This window comes from Cervus canadensis, chromosome 25 (assembly GCF_019320065.1).
Source record: "Cervus canadensis isolate Bull #8, Minnesota chromosome 25, ASM1932006v1, whole genome shotgun sequence".
Lineage (NCBI taxonomy): Eukaryota > Metazoa > Chordata > Mammalia > Artiodactyla > Cervidae > Cervus > Cervus canadensis.
The window spans coordinates 25,063,861-25,084,809 of record NC_057410.1 but is presented as its reverse complement, the minus strand read 5'-3'; the positions used below and the strand labels follow the sequence as shown (position 1 = coordinate 25,084,809).

Genomic DNA, 20,949 nt, shown 5'->3' with positions numbered 1-20,949 from the left:
AGGTGGGTTTTTTTTCTTACCACTAGTACCACCTGGGAAACCCTCTCTACTCCCTAGGGCTGCTGTATTCCTAGTATCCTCCAAGTAGACTGTTTTATCCAACATGGAAAAGATACAGAGAACTTATAAACTCCATGGTAATTTTTAATAGCAAAGTCCTTGGGTTCCTCAAAACATTCTCTGGGAATTGAAAAGAGGTTTTCCCCTCGTATCACAGGGTGTGGGAGACCACATGGGCTGCTTCAATGATGCTGTAAGTGGCTGGAGGTTTTTTGTCACCTGGCTGGGCTGTGGGCGCGGGCAGGAGCTGGGGTAAGTTGCTGCGGTGATTGACGATGAAGAGTGGGTTGAGCTGGCTCAGCACTTCATCACTCACGGAGATGCCATCCAAGTACTGCCTAAGCATCTCCCGCAGCTTCTCATTGATTTCCAACAACTGAACACGTCTGTGCCGAAGGCTCAGTTGCTCCAGTTTCACTTTGTTGTACCTTTTCCAGAAATTCTCCATCCCTTTGTAGTCCATTATCACCTGGGAGTGAGTTACAGGGAGAAGGTGTGTGATAGGATCTGTTAGCAAGTGTAGCCCAGGGCTCTGTCACCCCAGCCTCAGGTGCTGGCCTTGAGCCCATGGAACCTTACCTTTCCAAGTTCTTCCTTAAACTCCTCTGGGTCCATTGTCTCTATCTCTTCCTGCTCTGCGGGAGTCAATGCCGATGAATAAAAAGGCAGCACCTTTTCTTCTTCTGTTTCAAATTTCCTACATATTTCAGCAAGTTTAAGAATCTTTTCACCCTGTTGGAAGCAAGCAGAAACCTTCTATTAGGAAAGGGATTGGGAAGGGGAAATAGTGGAGTTGGTTCCCCTGCTTCAATCCAGGGAAGCTACTTAGCCAAATGGGATACAAAAGTAATACATCCAACACAAAGGGCTTACAAGCACTATTCTAAAAATTTTATATTCTTCTAAAACCCATTCACTGTTAACTCATTAAATTGAAGAGGTAAGAGGTGAGGGACTTCCTGGTGGTCCAGTGGTTAAGGATCTGCCTTCCAATGCAGGAGACATGGGTTCCATCCCTGGTTGGGGAACTAAGATCCCACATACCATGGAACAACTAAGCCCGAGTGCCTCAACTAGAGAGCGCGTGTGCTGCAACTACTGAGCTTGTACGCCACAAGTAGAGAGAAACCCGCATGCCACAACTAAGACCCGATGCAGCCCAGAAATAAAATAAATAAATATTAAATAAATAAAATAATATGTGAGAGGCAAGGGAACATGAAATAAAATAGGTGTCCCAAGTGTGCACTCAGGTAGGAAGCTGGGGGAAGCCCTCTTTGTTTTGCCAGCCCCTTTCACTCTGCAGGGAGCCAGGTTCCCTGGTTCTGTTCTGGCTACCCTCTTCCCTATGTTACCTTGTCGACAATCTCCCTCAGGGCCTTGAGGGTAGCATTGCTTTCCAGGGTGAGTTTGACTAAGTTCTCCTGCGCTATTCCCCGGGCTTGAGTCCTCTGGGCCTTAAGTTTCCGCAGTTGTACCAGGACCAACTCCTTGTCTTCACGAATGTCCTGATTCTGTTCTTCACTCTCTCGGCTGTGCACCAGGATCTTGCCTTTTAAAATAATGATGGCATCCTAGAGGAACAGGGCAGATTAGAGGAAACACTTGACTACGTGAGGGTCTTCAGTGAGCAGATAGAAGGACTGTCTGGGGACTGAAATCAGAGCATACCATCTCTCCCCCAACAGTGATGAAGCCCAGGGGAAACGGGAAGAACAACAGAGGATAATGGAGCAGTTAAAGCAGTGAGTCGCTCAGGTTAGCTGCACTAACCTGTAGTTTCTGTATTTTTTTCATCTGTACTTCAATCTCTTTGGAGCTTTTCTCGTCCTTCACCTTGAGAGTCTCGAAGGCAATCTTTCGATCCTCTGTGGCATCAGTGTAATTCTTGAGTGCATCCTGGAACCTTCTCCACAGATCTTCTACTATGTTCTCCAGTTGCAGTCTTAGAAAGTGCTTCTCTTCTAAATTCTGGGAAGTGATCCCAAAATAGCCAGTGCTTGAACTTAACCTATTAGTGCCCTTTCACTGGCACCAACACCTCCCCCTCTTGAACTGTTTGTAGCACAGCATGGTGCAGAGGTTGCCAGTGAAAATGCCTACAAAGACCAGGCAGATGATATAAATAAGTGCTGTGGGCTACGTGGGGCTGGTGGTGAACCCCAGAGGAAATGCCCCATGGTGGTGGGGGTGAGGGCACAGCTGCTCAGCTCCATAGGAATGTCCCCATTTAAAAATGTGCCCCAGTGTTACCAGATCTTTAAATTGTTTAGGGGAAGTTGCAATTTTGGATTTTTTTTGTGTGTGTGAAATCTCCCAATTTTTAAATGTAGGAAGCTTATCAAAATTTGTATGAAACATTATAGGACAAAATGAAAACAAAGCACTCTACCCTCCCAACCCAGGTCTGCAGACTGGCTAAGTTGGCAGCCTCCAAGGTGGCGGAAGCTCTTGTGGCCAAGTGGCAGGAGAACTGGACTCCCCCCTGGCTTGATCACAGATCAGCAGCCTGACTTTGGCAGGTCATTAAGGTGCTCTTTGGACCTTAATTTCTTCTTCTACAGATCACAGGGGTGAAGCGAGAGGATCTCCTTGGTGTGTGTTAGCTCTAAAATGCATTTTCTTGGTATTTCAGGATGGTCTTTCCTCCTCACCAATTTTCACGAAATTATAAAAAGCCGCAGGGGTATACCTACAGTGGCAACAGGCGTTTTATTGACTGTGTTGGTTAAAGGGATCTCTTCTAGCTCTACTACCTTCAGAACTATTTTCTCTCTTCTTCCCACCTAATGCCCATCTGCTCTCCCTCCGTACCTTGTTTTTCAGATCGTCCCACATGCTCTGGAACTCCAGCTTGCTTTCATATTCAGAATCTATGTAATTCTGCTCCATGGCCATGAAAACATCTTGTAGGTAGTGAATCTCTTTTTCATGCTGATCAATAATTGTTTTCCTGTAGGAGATAAGATACCATTCCCGCTCTGAGGCATAAAGCATATAGACCAATAATGACAATGCAAAGCAGTATGTAATAAAACTATATGAATGGTACAAACTCTTAGGTACTGAAGAATAGAAGGAGGGCAGGTTCTGTCCTTTGCAGGGCCAGAAAAAATGAATAATGTTAGTTTGATTTTTGAATAGGTAATATATTCATATGATAAAAAAAAATTAAAAAGTACAAAAGGTTGCAGTGAAAAGTCTCTTTCCCATCTGTATTGCTGATCCTGTTCCAGATGCCAATTTTCTTCTGTTCACACTGTCCGCACTGTTCGCTGAACCCAGGATAGGTAAGCCGAGAGCTCAGAGGTTGGAAGAAGACGCCAGACACTGTAGGAATTGTAGCCAGGTTTATTCTCTCCTGGCTGGCATGGCAGCCATAACACAGCCTCTCTCCCGGCTGACGCTGCAGCCGTAGCAGTAGACATAACACAACACAACATAACTGCACACAACCCTTCTGGGCTTTTCCAGGTGATGCTCATGTAGGCATACCACACAAAGGAGTCCGGAACCCAGCGAGTACCTCCTGACGCGCATGTGCAATGCTACAAGTGACCTCAGCAATTACATAATCATTGTTTACAGAACATGGGGCAGAGGGCATGAGAGGGTAGGGTGAGAGGGCCTGAGTGGTGCCATCTCATTAATTTCCCCACACTATCACTGTCCTCCAAGTAGGTATATGGATAGGATTTTGATCGCTGAAAGTGGGTGCTGCTTACAGGTAGCATCTTGACATAGGCTCTGGATACACCCCTGGGCCCAACTCCACCACCCCCCCTCCTGCCCCCGCGACCATAACTCCTCGTAGGCCCCCACACCTTTCAGTCTCAAACTCCTTGGTTAGGGCCTCCAGCTCCATGTTGTAATTTTCCTCTAGGAGGTTGAGCCGGCATCTCTGTAGGGCCAAGAGCTGGTCGATGCTATGCAAGTGGCTGCGCAGGGCGTGGGCATACTGCTCCTCAGCTTCCGACAGGTCCTTTGCTAAAGACTGGGTGGGAAACACAGAGTTACCACTTTGGCTGAATGGCAGCCGTGTGAGAAAATAAAAATGTATTCAACTAGCTAGTTCCTATTTTCCCCAGTTCCTAATGCCAATTCTTTGGCTCTGGGAGCTCCAGTTGTCCCGCTTTGGAATGTGAGAAGCCAGTGCCGGTGGAGGAGCCCTGTGAAAGCATTCATTCCAGTCAGCAGCCCCGCTGAGCTCCCAGTGGACAGTCATCTTACACATGCAGCTCAGTCAAGCCCCCAGGTGACTGCCGTCCCAAGTGACATCTCACTGAAAACCGTGTCAGAGGTGCCAGGCAAGAACCTCCCTGCTAAGCTAAGTCAACCTACAGAACCCTGAGAGAGAGAAATAAATTGCTGTTGTAAGTCACTAATTTAAGGTTTGTGATGTAGCCATAGATAATGAGAAGACATCCACTGGCAAAAAAAAAAAAAGCGACAGTGTGAACATCAATAAGGATAAGAATGGCAATGGATTAAAAAATATAAAATATATTTGATTATGAGTTTATCAGGATACTTAAAAAAAAATCAGTTACCATTAGAGGATGCCAGACAATGAATTTTTTTAAAAAACTGATTTATAAAAGGGAAGAGAAAGAATCAGGCATTTTTTATATAAACCATACCTCTGGGATAACTGAATGGTAAATGATAGTAAGTATTTCTTTATAGAAGTATTTGAACTAATAAATGAAAAAAAAATGATACTATTAGAAAATCAGCATTAAAAAAAAGAAAATCAGCATTTTGCAACCCCTAATTAATTAACAATTAATTAGTTAATTAATTAATCAACAGCTGCTATAAAAGAACACAGCACCTGCAAGCTTCTAGTTGGAATTACCAAGACACAGGAAATACTGAGGACCAAGTAACATGTTAAACTACAGTACAGAATACTATGCAGTTGTAAAACAAAATGAGAAGCATGGGCTAATGTGGAATAGTCCCCAGGATATATCATTAAATGGAAAAGGCAAAAAAAAAAACAAAAACAAAAAAAAAGAAAAAGGCAAGAGGCAGAACACTATGTAATACTGCCATTTGTGTAAAAAAAAAAGCTTTATTCATGCAACTAAAATTATCAGGAGGGGCACTGGGTGGTTGAAAGGCACGAGCGGAAGGGAACTTTTCTGTACATAACTTTTTTATCTCTTGAATTTTGAATAATGTGAGTGAACTACTTATTCAAAAAAGCAAAACAAATTAAAATTAAAATGAATAAAGCAGCCTTTACCAAATGTCCAGATGATCCACTCACTGTAAACTACCACATTGCTAACTTTTACTTATATGTTTAGTATGGGGCTTCCCTGGTAGCTCAGACAATAAAGAATCTGCCGGTGATGCAGGCGACCCAGGTTCGATCCCTGGGTCAGGAAGATCCCCTGGAGTAGAGAATGGCAACCCATTCCACTATTCTTGCCTAGAGAATTCTATGGACAGAGGAGCCTGGTGGGTTACAGCCCCGCCAGGGAGTTGCAAAGAATTACATGGGGTTGCAAAGAGTTAGACACGACTGAGCAACTTTAGTATGGAAAAGATCTTATGAAATCGGTGCTGATAATGGAAGACTGTTCACTCACTCAGCTAAGGTGTACTAAATCTGCTCTGTACCAGCACTGTGCCGGATGCTGAGGATTCAGAGATGAAAAGACATTTTCACTGTCTCCAAAGGAGTCTGAAGTCTTTCAGTAGGAAAAGATATATAAATTGAAAATTACAAATAAATTCTGAGAAAAAAAAACAGGTACAGATTAAATTCCCATTTTATAAAATTTGAAAAAATGTTATAGCACAACATGGAAAATGCTATGAAGTTAATGATTCCCCAGTGACAAGGGGATATAAAAGACAGAGTGAACTGGGGAAGGCTTCATAGCAGAGATGTCATTTGTGTCACTCTTGGAGGAGGAGTAAGAATTTGCCAGGAAAAATGAGGAGATAAGGAAAAGAGAATTCCAGACAGAGGGAACAGCATGTGCAAAGGCACAGGAAAGAAGGCTGGCTATGTGAAAGGTACAGGTAGAGGCCAGATCATGAAAGGCTTTGCTGTTCCTTCTGTGGAGGAGGGGAGCCACTAAGGAGATTTACACAGTGGAGTAACAGGAACAGATTTTTGTTTTAGAAAGATAATCCTGGTCATTGTGTAGACAACCAAGCACTGGAAGATAAGAAGCTATTGCAGCAGAGATAATACCTGGGTCTCAACTACAGCAGGATAGCGGGGTGGGGTGGCAGGGGAATAGCAGGGTGTGACTTATTTAAGCAGAAGATTTACATAAGACTTAGTACCAGAAGTCAGGGATGGAGGCCAAAGCTAGAATGAGTCCCAGGTTCCCGGGTTGGGTGATGGTGAGTGGCACCAGCCACCCAAACAGAGAGTATGAGGAAGACCAGATTGTGGAGTATGGGAAAGGGGACTGGAGAGAGGAGGAACTCATGAGTTCAGTTGTGAGAACAGTGAAAAAAACAGGAACAGAAATTGAGGGATCCTAAATATAGGGACTTGAAACTCAAGAGAAAAAAATCCCTTAGGGAAAAAGATGGTATGTACTCAACTCAAGAACCTCCCAAGGGCATAAAGTTAGCTGATTGAATTGGTTAGAGATCCAGAACCGTTCTTACCGATGGAGATCTTCACAACCTCATCCATGGCCAATGAAGTTGAATCCAAGAGGCCACATGGAATTGGGCTGCATAAAGCACTGGAGTGGGAATCAAGAAATCCGTGCTGTAGTCACAGCTCTCTCACTGACTAGCTGTGTGACCTTGGGAAAACTTCTTCTTCTCTCTGGAACTAAGCCTTCTCACATTGAAATGAATGTTTAGGACTAAGTTCAAGTCATTGGGTGATGTCTACTGTGCCTTTCAACTCTAATACTGTATAGTACTGGTTTGAGGCAGTAGATGATCAAGGAGAATGGCTCCTCTAACAGATGGGGAGGGATGACAGCTCAGTATTCTATTTTTCACTTCAGTGAAATGAATGATAGCCTAGCTGCATCACATCATGTGTCTTGGGAGCGCTTTAACATGAATTAATTCACTGGGCCCATTCTATTAAGAGATCAAAGGCAGTCATAATCAACTGTTTCTTTGGAAAGAGAGCTTGCCTTGATGACACTGTCCTTGCAGTCCACCACTCGTTCAAATGTTTGGCTGAGGATCTCAATGTCCTTATGAAGCTCTCTGGTCTTGACTTCCCGAAGGACCGTTCTCCACTGTGTATTAATCTTATTAAGGTTCAGAGCACTGTTGTGCTCCTCCTTGGCCAGCTTGTCCTGTGGGAAGGAAAGGAATAAACATACCCCCGTCACACACACAAACCAGAGGTCAAAGGATGAGATGGTTAGATAGCATCACTGATTCAATGGACAAATGAATTTGAGCAAACTCTGGGAGATAATAGAGGACAGAGGAGCCTGGAGTGCTACAGTCCATGGGGTTGCAAAGAGTCAGATATGACTTAGAGACTGAACAACAAGCCCAGAGGTCCGGGCTAAAAGCCCTGATACAGTACAACAAACAAGATCAAACTTAGTTTGTCAACTGTCATCTTACCCTTTGTCTTTTCTGAGGGACCTGATGGCTAACATTCAGGAGTTTTTATTCTTGTTTTGGGAGGGTCTTAAGTTAAGACAGGATCTGCCCAGTGGCATTTTAGGGAGGGCTATGGTGAGTTTCCTTCTGGATGGAGGCATCAGAGCAGGACATTGTTTGTAATGGCTCATCTCAAGGGAGAATATCAGACTTTCAGATAGCTCAGACAGATGATAGCACCTACTATCCCAGTACTGGGGCTCAGTAGTGATTGTCAAGCTCTATACCATCTCCCTGCCTCCGTGATCCACAGAGAACTGTTCCTTCCCCCATACAATATTGCCTGAAATCTAAGTCTATCTGGGTCTTAAGATTTCCAGGGGGAGGGGAGGCTACCATGAAAATGAGGCTGCCACAAAGACAGGGTCAAGGTGACAGGACCAGGGCACAGGGTGGGTGGGGTTGGGCAGAAAGTAATGCAAAAACTCATCACCTTCAAGAACTGGTTCAGGAGCCTCTCTTTCCTCTTGGACATCTCCTCCTCTGCCAGCAACTTCTGCTGAAACAGAAGCAGCTGCTCCTCATCCGACAGCGGCACCTTGGCTTTTTTCCCTTTCTTAGACATAGCTGAATCTGGGCGAGGGTCCTCCGCCTGCCACGGCCAGCATTAAAAGGGCAGGAGGAAAACGTCCCCAGAAAAGGGTCTTCTGGAACTGCCCCTGCAAGGCAGTGGGACCTCAGATCTCAGACCTCAGGCTAGAGAAAACCTGGGAGAACGGTGTGGCAGGGTTCCCAAACCAAAGGACGCGTCTCCGTCTCCTAGCAACGGAGATCTCGCTAAGATGGCGCAGTAACAGCTAAGAGAAGGCGCCCTGTCTTGGAGCGCCCTCTGCTCGCTGGAGGACCTCTGTCAGTTTCTGAGAGAAGGTCGTTTCCTCCTCAATGAATATTCTAAAAATCTTCTGGGGGGAATTATTTTTCACGTAGTGGCCATATCTTAAAATACAAGTAATAACTAACTTTTGAGAGATATGGAGAAACAGGAATCTTCACAAACTGTTGGTGGCAAAGGTAAAATGGTAGAGCAATTTTGGCAGTTTCTTAAAATGTTAAACATAAATTTACCTTGTGATTCAGTCATTTCACGCTTAGATATCAATCTAAGAGAAGTGAGAGTGTATCCACATAAGGATTCTCACAGGAACGTTCTTAGCGGCATTAGTCATAGTAGCCCAATTGAAAACAACCTAAATTCCAAAAACAAGTGAATGATGGGCAAAATATGCTTTCTCCATACAGTGAAATACTATTCAACAATAAAAAAGGAACAGACTATGCATGCATGCTACACTGTGGATAAACCAGAAAAACATGCTCAAAGAAGCCAGATAAAAGAGGCCACATAAATTTCCATTTATGTAAACTATCCAGAAAAGGAAAAGCTATTAAGATGGAAAGTAGACTACAAATTACTAGGGGCAGGGGGTGAGGGAGATGAGAGATCATACTGGGTTGATCAAAATGTTCTAAAACTGATTTATGCTGGAGAATTTAATGAATCTGGGATAAAAGCATCATTGGGTTATATTCTTGAAAAGGGTGAATTATGATATGCAAAATGTGCCTCAATAAAGTTGTTTTAAATAGGAGATGTAATGCCTGAATTGGAGTTTTTCAGAGAAACAGAGCCAATATTTTAAGTATATAATAGATAATATTTAAAATATAAATATTTAAGATATAGAATATATATCTTCATCCATTTGATGTTTCAATCTGAGTCTAGAGGCCAGAAAGACCAATGTCCCAACCAAGCCGTCAGGCAGAAGAGTTCCGTCTTACTCAGCCCTTTTTTTCTACTCAGGCCTTCAACTAATTGGATAAGACTCCCCACATAAGGGAGAACAACCTGCTTTACTCAGTCTACTGATTCAAATGTTAATCTCATGAAGAAATACCTTCACAGACTTACTCAGAATAATGTTTGACCAAGTGTCTGGACACTCTGGCTCAGTCAAGTTGGCACATAAATTTTATAATCACAGGTCCACCTCTTGTTAATACCCATGTTCTAAACCATACCTAATCTCCAAATAAAGACAATGACAAGGTCATAATACTTAAATATTATAATATAAAGCCAATACATCTTATGTTACATGATAGGGAATAAGAAAGGGGAAAAATGATTTTATTTTTATACACACACAAACATATTCATAACAAAATGAGGAAATATAATAATTATAGTTCTGCAATTACAGAAATTACATTTCTATAACTGGTCATGTTGTTGTACTGGGAATTTATAACTACCTTCTCCCACTACTCATTTTGTATTCTTTCTGCCTTCAGCAAGCACCTCAGCTAGTCATGGCTCTTTACCTGGTGGGTTGACCCAAACTCATTCCTGAAGAGTCTGGGCTGTTAGTAGTCCTGCCTGGATTGCCACTGTTGCTGGTACTGAAACCAAGTCTTCAAAAGGCCTTTCCACCATTTTATCAAACCAGTAGCTTCAGGATAACAGACAACATGGTAAAACCAGTGAATTCCATGAGCATGGGCCCATTGACACACTTCATTTGCTGATAAGTAGCTTCCATGATTAAAAACAATGTTGTGTGGAATAGCATGATGGTGGATTAGGCATTCTGTAAACCCACAGAATGGTAATTTGGGCAGAAGACTTGCATGCAGAGAAGGCAAATGTATGTCCAGAGTAAATATTTATTCTATTAAGAATAAAACACTGCCCCTTCCGTGATGGAAGTGGTCAAATGTAATCAACAGTTCACAAGGGAATGGTACCATGCAGGGGACCCAGTGTTCGTCTCTGCTGTTGCCAGTTTGGGCACTCTGTGATTGCCTTAGCCAGGTTGGCCTTGGTAAGTGAAGAGCCATGTAGCTGAGTCCATGCATAACCTCTGTCCTGGCTACAATGGCTGCTTTGTTCATGGGCCTGTTGTGCATTGACATGGGTGGCTGGGAAAAAAGACTGACTGGTATTCACATAATAGGTCATCCTATCCACTTGAGTATTAAAATCTTCCTCTACTGAGGTCACTCTTTGTGAACTTTTCCTTGGAACACAAATACCTTCATATTTTTTGCCCATCTGGAGAGTTCTATCCTATAGATCTTCCCCAAGTTTCCGTGTTACAAATTTTCCAATCATGTTCCATCCAAGTCCCTGACGATTCAGCCAAGCCACTGGCCACAGCCTAGGAGTTGATATACAGTTTCATGTCTGATCATTTCTCCTTTCAAACAAAGTGAACAGCCAGCTGCACTGTGCAACGTTCTGCCCACAGGGAGCATTCCCCTTTACAATGCCCTTCAGGATGTCCCCCAAAGGGGCTACAGTGTTGCAGCTGTTCACTTGTGGGTGATGCCTGCGTATTGCACAGAATTATCTGTAAACCGGACCTGAGTCTTCTCTTCTTCCATCAACTGACCATAGGGAACTCCTTCTAAGGCTATGGGTGGAGGCTAGAAGAGACAAATTTGTGGAGGCTGTAAGAATTTGGACCATTTCTTCATGTAACTTACTTGTACCTTCAGGGTCTATTCAGGCCTGATCTGTTTTACACCACTTAATTTGGAAGGAAGGTTATGACCAACCTAGACAGCATATTAAAAAGCAGAGACATTACTTTGCCAACAAAGGTCTGTCTAGTCAAGGCTATGGTTTTTTCCAGTTGTCATGTATGGATGTGAGAGTTGGACTATAAAGAAAGCTGAGCACAGAAGAATTAATTCTTTTGAACTGTGGTGTTGGAGAAGACTCTTGAGAGTCCCTTGGACTGCAAGGAGATCCAACCAGTCCATCCTAAAGGAGATCAGTCCTGAGTGTTCATTGGAAGGACTGGTGTTGAAGCTGAAACTCCAATACTTTGGACACCTGATGCAAAGAGGTGACTCATTTGAAAAGACCCTGATGCTGGGAAAGATTGAGGGCAGGAAGAGAAGGGGATGACAGAGAATGAGATGGCTGGATGGCATCACTGACTTAATGGACATGAGTTTGGGTAAACTCCGGGAGTTTGTGATGGACAGGGAGGCCTGGCGTGCTGTGGTTCATGGGGTCGTGAAGAGTGGGACACGACTGAGCGACTGAACTGAACTGAATTTGATGATGGAGTGCAGCTTTGCACACCCAACTTTATGGCTTGGTGGGTCAGTTCATGATGGGCAGCTCAGGTCACATAGCGATTTGGAGGCCCATGGTTAAGCATTCAGTCACTACTAAGACCCAGTAGCAGCCAAGAGCTGTTTCTCAAAAGAGGAGTAGGGGCTTCTCTGGTGGCTTAGTGGTAAAGAATCCACCTGCCAATGCAGGAGACAGGGGTTTGATCCCTGGTCTGGGAAGATCCTACATGCTGAGGAGCAACTAAGCTCGTGCACCACAACTATTGAGCTTGTGCTCTAGAGCCCAGGAACTTCAACTACTGAGTCCACATGCTGCAGTTACTGAAGCCCATGCACCCTAGAGCTTGTGATCCACCACAAGAGAAGCCACCGTGATGAGAAGCCTGTACAATGCAACAAAGAGTAGCCCCCTCTCACCACAACTGGAGAAAAGCCCATGCAGTAAGAAGACCCAGCGTACCTTAAACAAACAATTTTTTTTAAATAAGAAAGAGGAGTAGTTATCTGTGGAGGATGGCAGGACTTTGCTTCAATATTCTAAGGGCCTATGTGGCAATTCACCTCTTGGGGCTGCCAAATACTCCAAACAGCATCCCAGTCTGCCACTCCCATTTCAGCACCCGTGGATCTACCGGATCGTGTGGCCCACACGGCAGAGCAGCAGAGCCTGTGCAGCAGCTTGACCTGTTGCAAAGCCTTCTCTTATCCTGGCCCCACTCAAAGCTTACAGCTTTTCAAGTCACTTGGTGATCAGGGCAATATAACACACCCAAATGAGGAATATGCTGCTTCCAAAATCTGAAGAGGCCCGTTAAGGTGTTGTACCTCTCTGTTGGTTGTGAGAGGGGCCAGATGCCACAAGTTATCCTTCACTTTAGGAGGGATATCTCCATGTGCCCCACACCTCTGTACCTTTGAAATTTCACTGACAGGCTCTGAACTTTAGCTAGATTTATTTCCCATTCTCTGACACACAAATGTTTCACCAATAAAAACCAATGTCTGGGGACTTCCCTGGTGGTTCAGTGGTTGAGAATCCGCTTTCCAATTCAGGGCACACGTTCAGTCCCTGGTTGGGGAACTGAAATTCTGATCACCTCTGGGCAACTAGCCAGTGCCCGGAAACTAGAGAAGCCTGATCATAACAGCCTCTACTGCAACGCAGACCTAGTGCAGCCAAAAAAAAAAAAAAGTTGAAAAAAACAATACAACGTCTGGGGAATTCACTGGTGTTCCAATGCTTAGGATTCTGCACTTTCATTACTGAGGGCACAGGTTTGATCCCCTGGTTGGGGAACTAAGATCTCACAAGTTGTGTGGTGCATCAGACAAAACAAAACCAATGTCTGCAATAGTTACTACTTCTTGCTCACTAAGTCCAATCTGCATAATGTCATCAATGTAATGGATAAGTACAATATCTTCTGGTTTTGAAAGGTGTCAACCAGAACATCATGCACTGATGACCAGTGTCAGGGGAGGACTCCAACTACATGGAGGAAGTGCTAAGATCATCACAGTGCTGACCACCAGGAATAGAAGTCTAAGCATTTCTGCCCACTGCATCTTGGTATCAGAGTTGCCAAGGAAAACAATGTAGTCAAGCACTGGGTGGAACAGTGCTTCACTCACATAGAGAAGAGACAGAGCAAGATCGCTTCAATAATGGGGACTTCCCTGGTGGTTCAATGGTTAAGAATCTGCCTGCCAATGCAGAGGACACGGGTTCAATCTCTGGTCCAGGAAGATTCCACATGTCACGAGCAACTAAGCCCCTATGCCACAGCTACTGAGCCCATCCTCCAGAGCCCACATGCCACAACTACTGAAGCCTGCATGCTCTAGGACCTGTGTTCCACAACAAGAGAAGACACTGCAATGAGAAGCCTGAACACCATAACATAGAGTAGCCCCTGCTCACCACAACTAGAGGAAGTCCATGCACATCAATGAAGACTCAGCACAGCCAAAAATAAACAAAAATAAATAAGATAAATAGAATTTAAAAATAGTGAGTGTTGGTCCCCAGTGGCCAGTGGGTCCCCTCCTGGAAGCCGATGGTGGGCAATTAGCCTACATGCACCCACTCTGGTGTCAAGTGAAAAGACCCCTGCCCCTCCCCATAAAATCTGAAATAGCTGGGGGCAAGCCTGAGGACTAGTGGTGCATTTGCCTAAGCAGAACACAGGAGTACATTGAGCAGGATACAGAGAGAGATTCCCACTGAATGAAGTAATAAGCTCCTTCAGGCTGTGTGAGCTCTTTACCTCCTGCCAGGCTGGATGAATCACAAGCTGGAATCAAGATTGCCAGGAGAAATATCAATAACCTCAGATATGCAGATGATGCCAAACATGGCAGAAAGTGAACAGGAACTAAAGAGCCTCTTGATGAAGGTGAAAAAGGAGAGTGGAAAGCTGGCTTAAAACTCAACATTCAAAAAACTAAGATCATGGCATCTGGTTGCATCACTGCATGGCAAATAGAAGGGGGAAAAGTGAAAACAGTGACAGACTTTATTTTCTTGTGCTCCAAAATCACTGAGGATGGTGACTGCAGGCATGAAATTAAAAGATGCTTGCTCCTTAGAAGAAAAGCTATGACAAACCTAGACATCGTATTAAAAAGCAGAGACACCACTTTGCTAACAAAAGTCCATCTAGTCAAAGCTATGGTTTTTCCAGTAGTCATGTATGGATGTGAGAGTTGGACCATAAAGAAGACCGAGCGCAGAAGAATTGATGCTTCTGAACTGTGGTGTTGGGGAAGACTCTTGAGAGTCTCTTGGACTACAAGGAGATCAAACCAATCCATCCTAAAGGAAATCAGTCCTGAATATTCATTGGAAGGACTGATGCACTCAGCCTTCTTTATAGTCCAACTCTCACATCCATACATGACTACTAGAAAAACCATAGCTTTGACTAGACGGACCTTTGTCAGCAAAGTAATGAATTATCCTCCAATTAAAAATAAAACTTAAAGTAAAAAAATGAATTGGGAAGAACAGTTTTTCTTTCTATTATTTGGAAGGATTTGTGTCCATTTGGCTTTATCACTTCCTTAAATGTTTGGCAGAATTTATTAGTGCCACATCTGAGCCTAGTATTTGATTTGTGGGAGTTTTTAAAACAAGAGCTTTATTGAGACATAATTCATACCATACATTCATCCACTTAAAATGTACAATTCAGTGGTGTTTAGTACATTCACAGAGTTGTGCAATCATTGCCACAATCAATTTTAGAACACTTCCACCACTCCAGAGAGAAACTCCAAACCATTAGCAGTCACTCCCCTTTTGTGGCAATGTTTTTCATATAGATTCAATTAAGAGTTTTACGCTTCCTTCATGGTCAAACCCAAGGCCCACACTTCAGGACTAGCTTTTCCCCTAGACTCCTGCTCCAAGATCAATGTCAGCAAATGATGAGGCACTGACCATTTGTGGCACTGGGCTGGGATGCAGAGAAGACATGAATGAATAGGGCAATGAACCCAGGTTCTATAGAAACCTGAGTTTTAGCACTAGGTTAGAGCTCAGCCTTTGAACAAGCTTCAATTCTCCCCCACCCGCTTTGGTTGCATCATGAGGCATGTAGGATCTTAGTTCCTCAATCAGGGATCAAACTCACACTCCCTGCATTGGAATCATGGAGTCTTAACCAATGGATTGCCATGGAAGTCTGGACCTTTAGGGAAGTCTAGACAACTAGGAAAGTCCCAAGCTTAAATTCTGAATCTGCATCTTTGCCTATCAAGTAGGGAGAGTAATCTCCTTTCTATTTTTCATGATTGGGGTGGGACAAATAAGAGAAACCCACTCCAGTATTCTTGGGCTTCCTTTGTGGCTCAGCTGGTAAAGAATCTGCCTGCAATGTGGGAGACTTGGGTTTGGGTTGGGAAGATGCCCTGGAGAAAGGAAAGGCTACCCACTCCAGTATTCTGGCCTGGAGAATTCCATGGACTCTATAGTCCGTGGGGTTGCAAAGAGTTGGACATGACTGAGTGATTTAAAAGAAAAGAAACGAGAGAAATGTGTGTGAAATCACTTTGAAAATTGTGAGGTATTCCAGTATTATTGAGGGCTTCTCTGGTGGTTCAGATGTAAAGAATCTGCCTGCAATGCAGGAGACCCGGGTTCAATTCCCTGGGTGGGGAAGATCCCCTGTAGAAAGGAATGGCTACCCACTCCAGTATTCTTGCCTGGAGAAGTCTATGGACAGAGGAGCCTGGTGGGCCATAGTCCATCAGGTCACATAGAGTCAGACATGACTGAGTGACTAACATTTTCACTTTTCGCTTACTTCAGGTATTATTGATGGGCTGGCAATTTAGCTAAGGAGACATAAATAATAAATATAGAAATATAAGCATGGGCAACAATACATTTTTGAGCACTCACTGTGTGCTAAGCCCTATATTAAGTGCTGTGTATGCATTATCTCATTGGATTCTTACAATAACCCTGTGAAGTAAGTGTTGTTATTATTTTTATTTTACAGATGAGAAAAGTGATGCTTGGAGGGATTAAACAACTCACTCAAGGTTATACAGTTAAAAGGACAACGCGTGGGGAGGGCTGGTCTGTCTGAGCTGACCAGTAAGCCCATGAGAGGACGGCCTTTATGGTCTGTCCAGGAAGCTGCTCCTCTTCACAGGGTGCAGGTTACTCCGGTAACCCTTATAAACCCATCTCTCCCCGACCCTGACGTCTCTGGCCCTCTCCCCGTAATTTCTGTGAATGTCTCCTCTTTGCCCTTCCTATGCACCCCACCCTGAAATTCAGATTCTTCTCATAGCTTCACAAATCAGTTCTGGGATGGATGCAGAGGCTCCTGTTTCCATGGTGATGTGCGGAGGCTGGTACCACACACGCCAAGGGTAGGCGATGCAGAGAATTGGCTCAGGATCCAAAGGAGTCGGCAGTAGCCAGGCTCCGGGAAAAGAGATCGATGAGAAAGCCGAGTCTGAGTGGCTGGACCTCCCTTGGAGCTCCAGAAGGACTTCCACCCCCACCACACCCCTGCCCTCCTCAAACTCCTAATTTGGGAGTAGACGGTAGGAGCCCAGGGGAACGGAAGCGGCGGGGGCTTCAAAGCAGAAGCTACCGCCTGTGACTTGTTTGAAAACAAAGCGTAATCTTGACGGGAGAGGCTGCCCAGTTGGGGGGCCGCCTCCTCCCCTGGCCCCTCTGCCTCGCTCTCCTCTGCCTGCTCTGACCTCATTCTTTGAACCGCGGCCGGGTCGCTGAAGGGGAGCCGGGCGGCCAGCAGGGGGCAGAGTCTCCCTCCGTCAAAGCTTCTGCCGGCCTCCTTCCTCTCTGCTCCCGCCACCCCTGTTCTCACCACGATTATTTTCAGCTGACAGGCTGCAAAGGCGCAGTAGGTGGATTTCAGGACAGAAGAAGGGTTCTGGCAGGGGCTATGAGCTGCTGATGCTTTAGCCTTTAGACTGTGCGCTCGGCTGGGGAGAGGGAGTGCTTAGGGCCCCGAGTCAGGGGCCGAAGCAAGGACACTTTAACCTGCTGGCAAAGGTTTCCTCTGACGTTTATCTTGATCCGTTGAAGCACCCTAACCCTGAGGAGGAGGCTTAGTCATCCACTCAATAACTGTTTATCGAGTATCAACGATTATATTCACGGATGGATGCATCCAATCAAATCGAGTGTTTACGGAATGCCTACACAGCGGTCCTTAACCTTTCCGGGGGGCAGAGGAGGGGAAGTTACATATCCTTTGAGATTATGATAAAAAAAATACAGACTCTCTCCCGGAAAGAATGCACTGCAAATCTAGAAATGCTATTGTGTGGTTTGGGGAATCTCATGAACTCCCGGGAGTTCACCCATGGGCCTCAGGACTTAAACTCCTGGTTTACTGTGAGCCCTGCGCTGGGCTTTGAGGGTACAATACGAATGAGACACACATAATCCCCACCCTGTCTGAGCTTGAGAGGCTAGTGGGAGACATAGATGATTAAAGACACTTTTACGTGTTGAGGTATGGGGAAGTCATTATGGTTTATGCGTGTTAACTTGAATTTGATGCTAATTAGAACAGTGTGTTTGTGGCCTATCAAACATACATTGTACATCTGCTTTAATTATTAAGGAAAAGGGCACATTGACCAGAAGTAAAGAATGTCCATGTTAAAAATAAAGATTAAATACCTCCCTTCCTGGGAAGCCAATGCTGAGTACTCCTTCAATGATAAGACTCCCTTCCCAGGTGCCAAGGCCATACTGACTCACCATGTACAGTGTCGGTCTGGGTTTTCTTTTGAAACCTTGAAGGAAGGTATCCCTGACTTTTTCAATGTTCTTTGTTCTGTGCTGAAAACCGTGCTTTTCCTGAACAGCTCCTCAGAGTTACCTGAGAGGCTGTCTTCCTGGCTATAATCCTCGGGTTGGCTCAAAGAAAACTTTTTTTCTATTCCTATTATAGATCGTTTATTGATTACTTTTCACTGACACAGGACAGTAAAGACATGTTTAAAATACAGTGGGGAAATTCAGGAGACCCACCAGGACCTAGACCAGGGCCCTTACGGAAAGCTGAGACCTAAAGACGGAGCAGGAGCTGGTCAGGCAAAGGCTTGAGGGAGAACACGCTGGGCAGGGAGAAAAGCAGAGGGAAAACCTTTGAGAAGAGGGAACAGCAGACCCGAGAAGCCAACAGGAGGCCTGTGCAGCTGGCTCAGAAGTTCCAGGTGGAGGACGCATGAGAAATGAGGCTAGAGGGTAAGTGCCATATGCAGCCCCTGGGATCTGATAGGGAACGGGGAGACAGCTGCCGGCCTCAAGGACACTGGCAAGAAAGCTGGTGGTTCTGCTGTAGAAGGGTAAGTTCAACACCAGGAGCAAGCAGAGCGCGGGGTCGGAGTGTGCAGGAGGAGCTGTATACCCAGACTGGGGGATCAGCCCAGGGCCCAGGACGCGAGACTCCGTGATACACACGGTATATATCCAGAATACCCTCAGCCTCTGAAAACAGCCAGAGGATGAATGGGGAGGTAGCAATCACAAGTGCACCTCGGTTTGATTGCATCCTACCATTGGGAACACCTTTTACGCTGGAGTTGCAGAGGGCTCGGCTGGAGTGAGCTCAGCTCTGCCTACTTTTTAACTTCAGAGTTGAGGCCAGAAGCAGCCTTGGCTAGAAAAGTGGGTGAGGAGAGAGAGCAATAGACCGGCCGCCCCCGCCCCCTGCTGTAGGGTTAGGGGTGGAATTGGAAGAGCAGAGGATAAGACAGACAAGCAGGTGTTGCAATGATTTATTGTCTGTGATTTTATTTATTTATTTATTTATTTTTTCTGTGATTTATTTTAACAAACACTCGTCTAGGACTTACTGCATGCCAGGCACTGTCCTAAACACTTAATCAATTTTCATTCATAACACTTCTAGGAAATAGGCATGATCTTCAGTGTCACTTAACACCTGGGGAAAATGAGGCACAGAGCAGTTAAGTGCCTTGGCAAAATCAAATAGCAAGGGACAAAGCCACCATTGGGACCCAGGCCGTCTGGGCTCTTCACCATTGAGCAAGGCTATCTCTGGAAAGGAAGGCAGTTGCAAGAACTAAGGATTAAGCCTGGGCCTCCCACACGAGAGGTGAGAATTCTACCAGCCCACCTCCCAAGACACTGATACAGCACTTAGAGACTCGCTCTGCAGGAGGTCCCAGGGCAGTGGGAGGAGCACAGGGAATGGTGAGGCCTTGGACATCTGCTAGACTGAGGCTGAGGATCCAGGACTGGAGAGGGGCAATGAGCTAAGTAGGAAGGTCATGGGCAGAGTAAAGTGGACTCTCCTACTGTGGTCCCTGAGCGCCAGCCCCTTCCTCCCTTAGCATTGTCATCTCTAGCCATTCTCCCCTCATGCAAGATGTTTTCATCTTGCTGTTCTTTCCTGCCCCCAGGGTCTTCTTACCTGCTGTGTCCTCTGCCCTGAACCACCCCACCCCTTGCACACAGATACACCCTCCTCATGTTTTCTCAGGCTGATCCCCACTCATCCTTCAGATCTCAGCCTCACTGTGGGTTTTTCAGAGAGGCCATCCGGCATCCCATCTCTGGATTAGATTATTCTGTTATACTTTCATAGTAGTAACCTATTACTTCCCTTTACAACCTATATTATAATTTGAAGTTATAGATCCAATTAGCAATAATCGTGCCTCAGATAAACCTCATTGGCTACGATACTGCCACTGAGCAAAGCTTGAAGTTATAGATCCAATTGTGCTTGATGCTTGATTCTCCTGTTAGACCACAACCTTCCTGAGGACAAGGGCCCCACCCTATTCTCCACTTTGAACTTTGCTTATGGACTTCCCTGTTGGCACAGTGGATAAGAATCTGCCTGCTGATGCAGGGGACATGGGTTCGATCCTGGTCTGGGAAGGTTCCACAAGCAACTAAGCCTGTACACCACTTCTACTGAAGCCTAAGTGCCCTATAGCCCATGCTCCACCACAAGAGAAGCCCCAGCAATGAGAAGCTCATGCACTGCAATGAAGAGTAGCACCTGCTCTCCACAACTAGAGAAAGCCCACACAAAGCAATGAAGACCCAGTGCAGCCAAAAAAACAAACAAAATGAAACCTTGCTCTTGGCATAGTGCTAGACACATATACACACTCCATAACGTTTTGCTAAATGAGTATATGAATTTAGAAGGTTTCAGAGATCTACTGGTCCACTGCTTGTTTCCCTCTATCATATGCCCAGTAGGCAGTCATTTACTTTCTCTTTGAATATTCCTAGTGTCAGGGAACTCACTACTTCACAAGATGCCCATTCTATTTTTGAAGAGATTTAATAGAAAAAAAAAAAGGAAAAAAAAATAGAATCATGATGGTTCAGCAGGTAAAGAATCTGCCTGCAATGTAAGTGGCACAGGAGACTTGGATTCAATCCCTGGGTCAGAAAGATCTCCTGGAAGAGGAAATGGCAACCCACTCCAGTATTCTTGCCTGGAGAATCTCATGGACAGAGGAGCCTGGTGGGCTACAGTTCATGGGGTCACAAAGAGTTGGACACGACTAAGCGCGAGCACAGGTAAAAGAATAGTTCTTTCTTATTGGGAAAAAAACTGGCTCTCTGTTATTTCTTTGTCCTAGTTTGGCCCTCTGGAGCTACATGCAATCAAGACAGTCCTTAAGCACTTACAGACAGCC

The 20,949-nt window shown here is 45.0% G+C and overlaps 1 protein-coding gene and 1 non-coding gene across 2 annotated transcripts; both read right to left on the bottom strand.

Moving 5' to 3' along the window:
• Positions 1-126: 126 nt before the first annotated feature.
• Positions 127-8,438, bottom strand: CCDC65 (coiled-coil domain containing 65). The gene is made up of 8 exons (XM_043446403.1): positions 8,111-8,438; positions 7,191-7,358; positions 3,885-4,054; positions 2,875-3,013; positions 1,834-2,031; positions 1,416-1,634; positions 640-792; positions 127-529 (listed from the first exon to the last, which is right to left on the bottom strand). Exons 1-8 carry the CDS (start codon positions 8,240-8,242, stop codon positions 212-214), a joined length of 1,497 nt encoding a protein of 498 aa, XP_043302338.1. The 5' UTR covers positions 8,243-8,438; the 3' UTR covers positions 127-211.
• An 11,415-nt stretch (positions 8,439-19,853) lies between these two features.
• LOC122427892 lies at positions 19,854-19,992 on the bottom strand. Its single transcript, XR_006265586.1, has one exon. It is a non-coding gene; the product is annotated as a U4 spliceosomal RNA (small nuclear RNA).
• Positions 19,993-20,949: the final 957 nt, after the last annotated feature.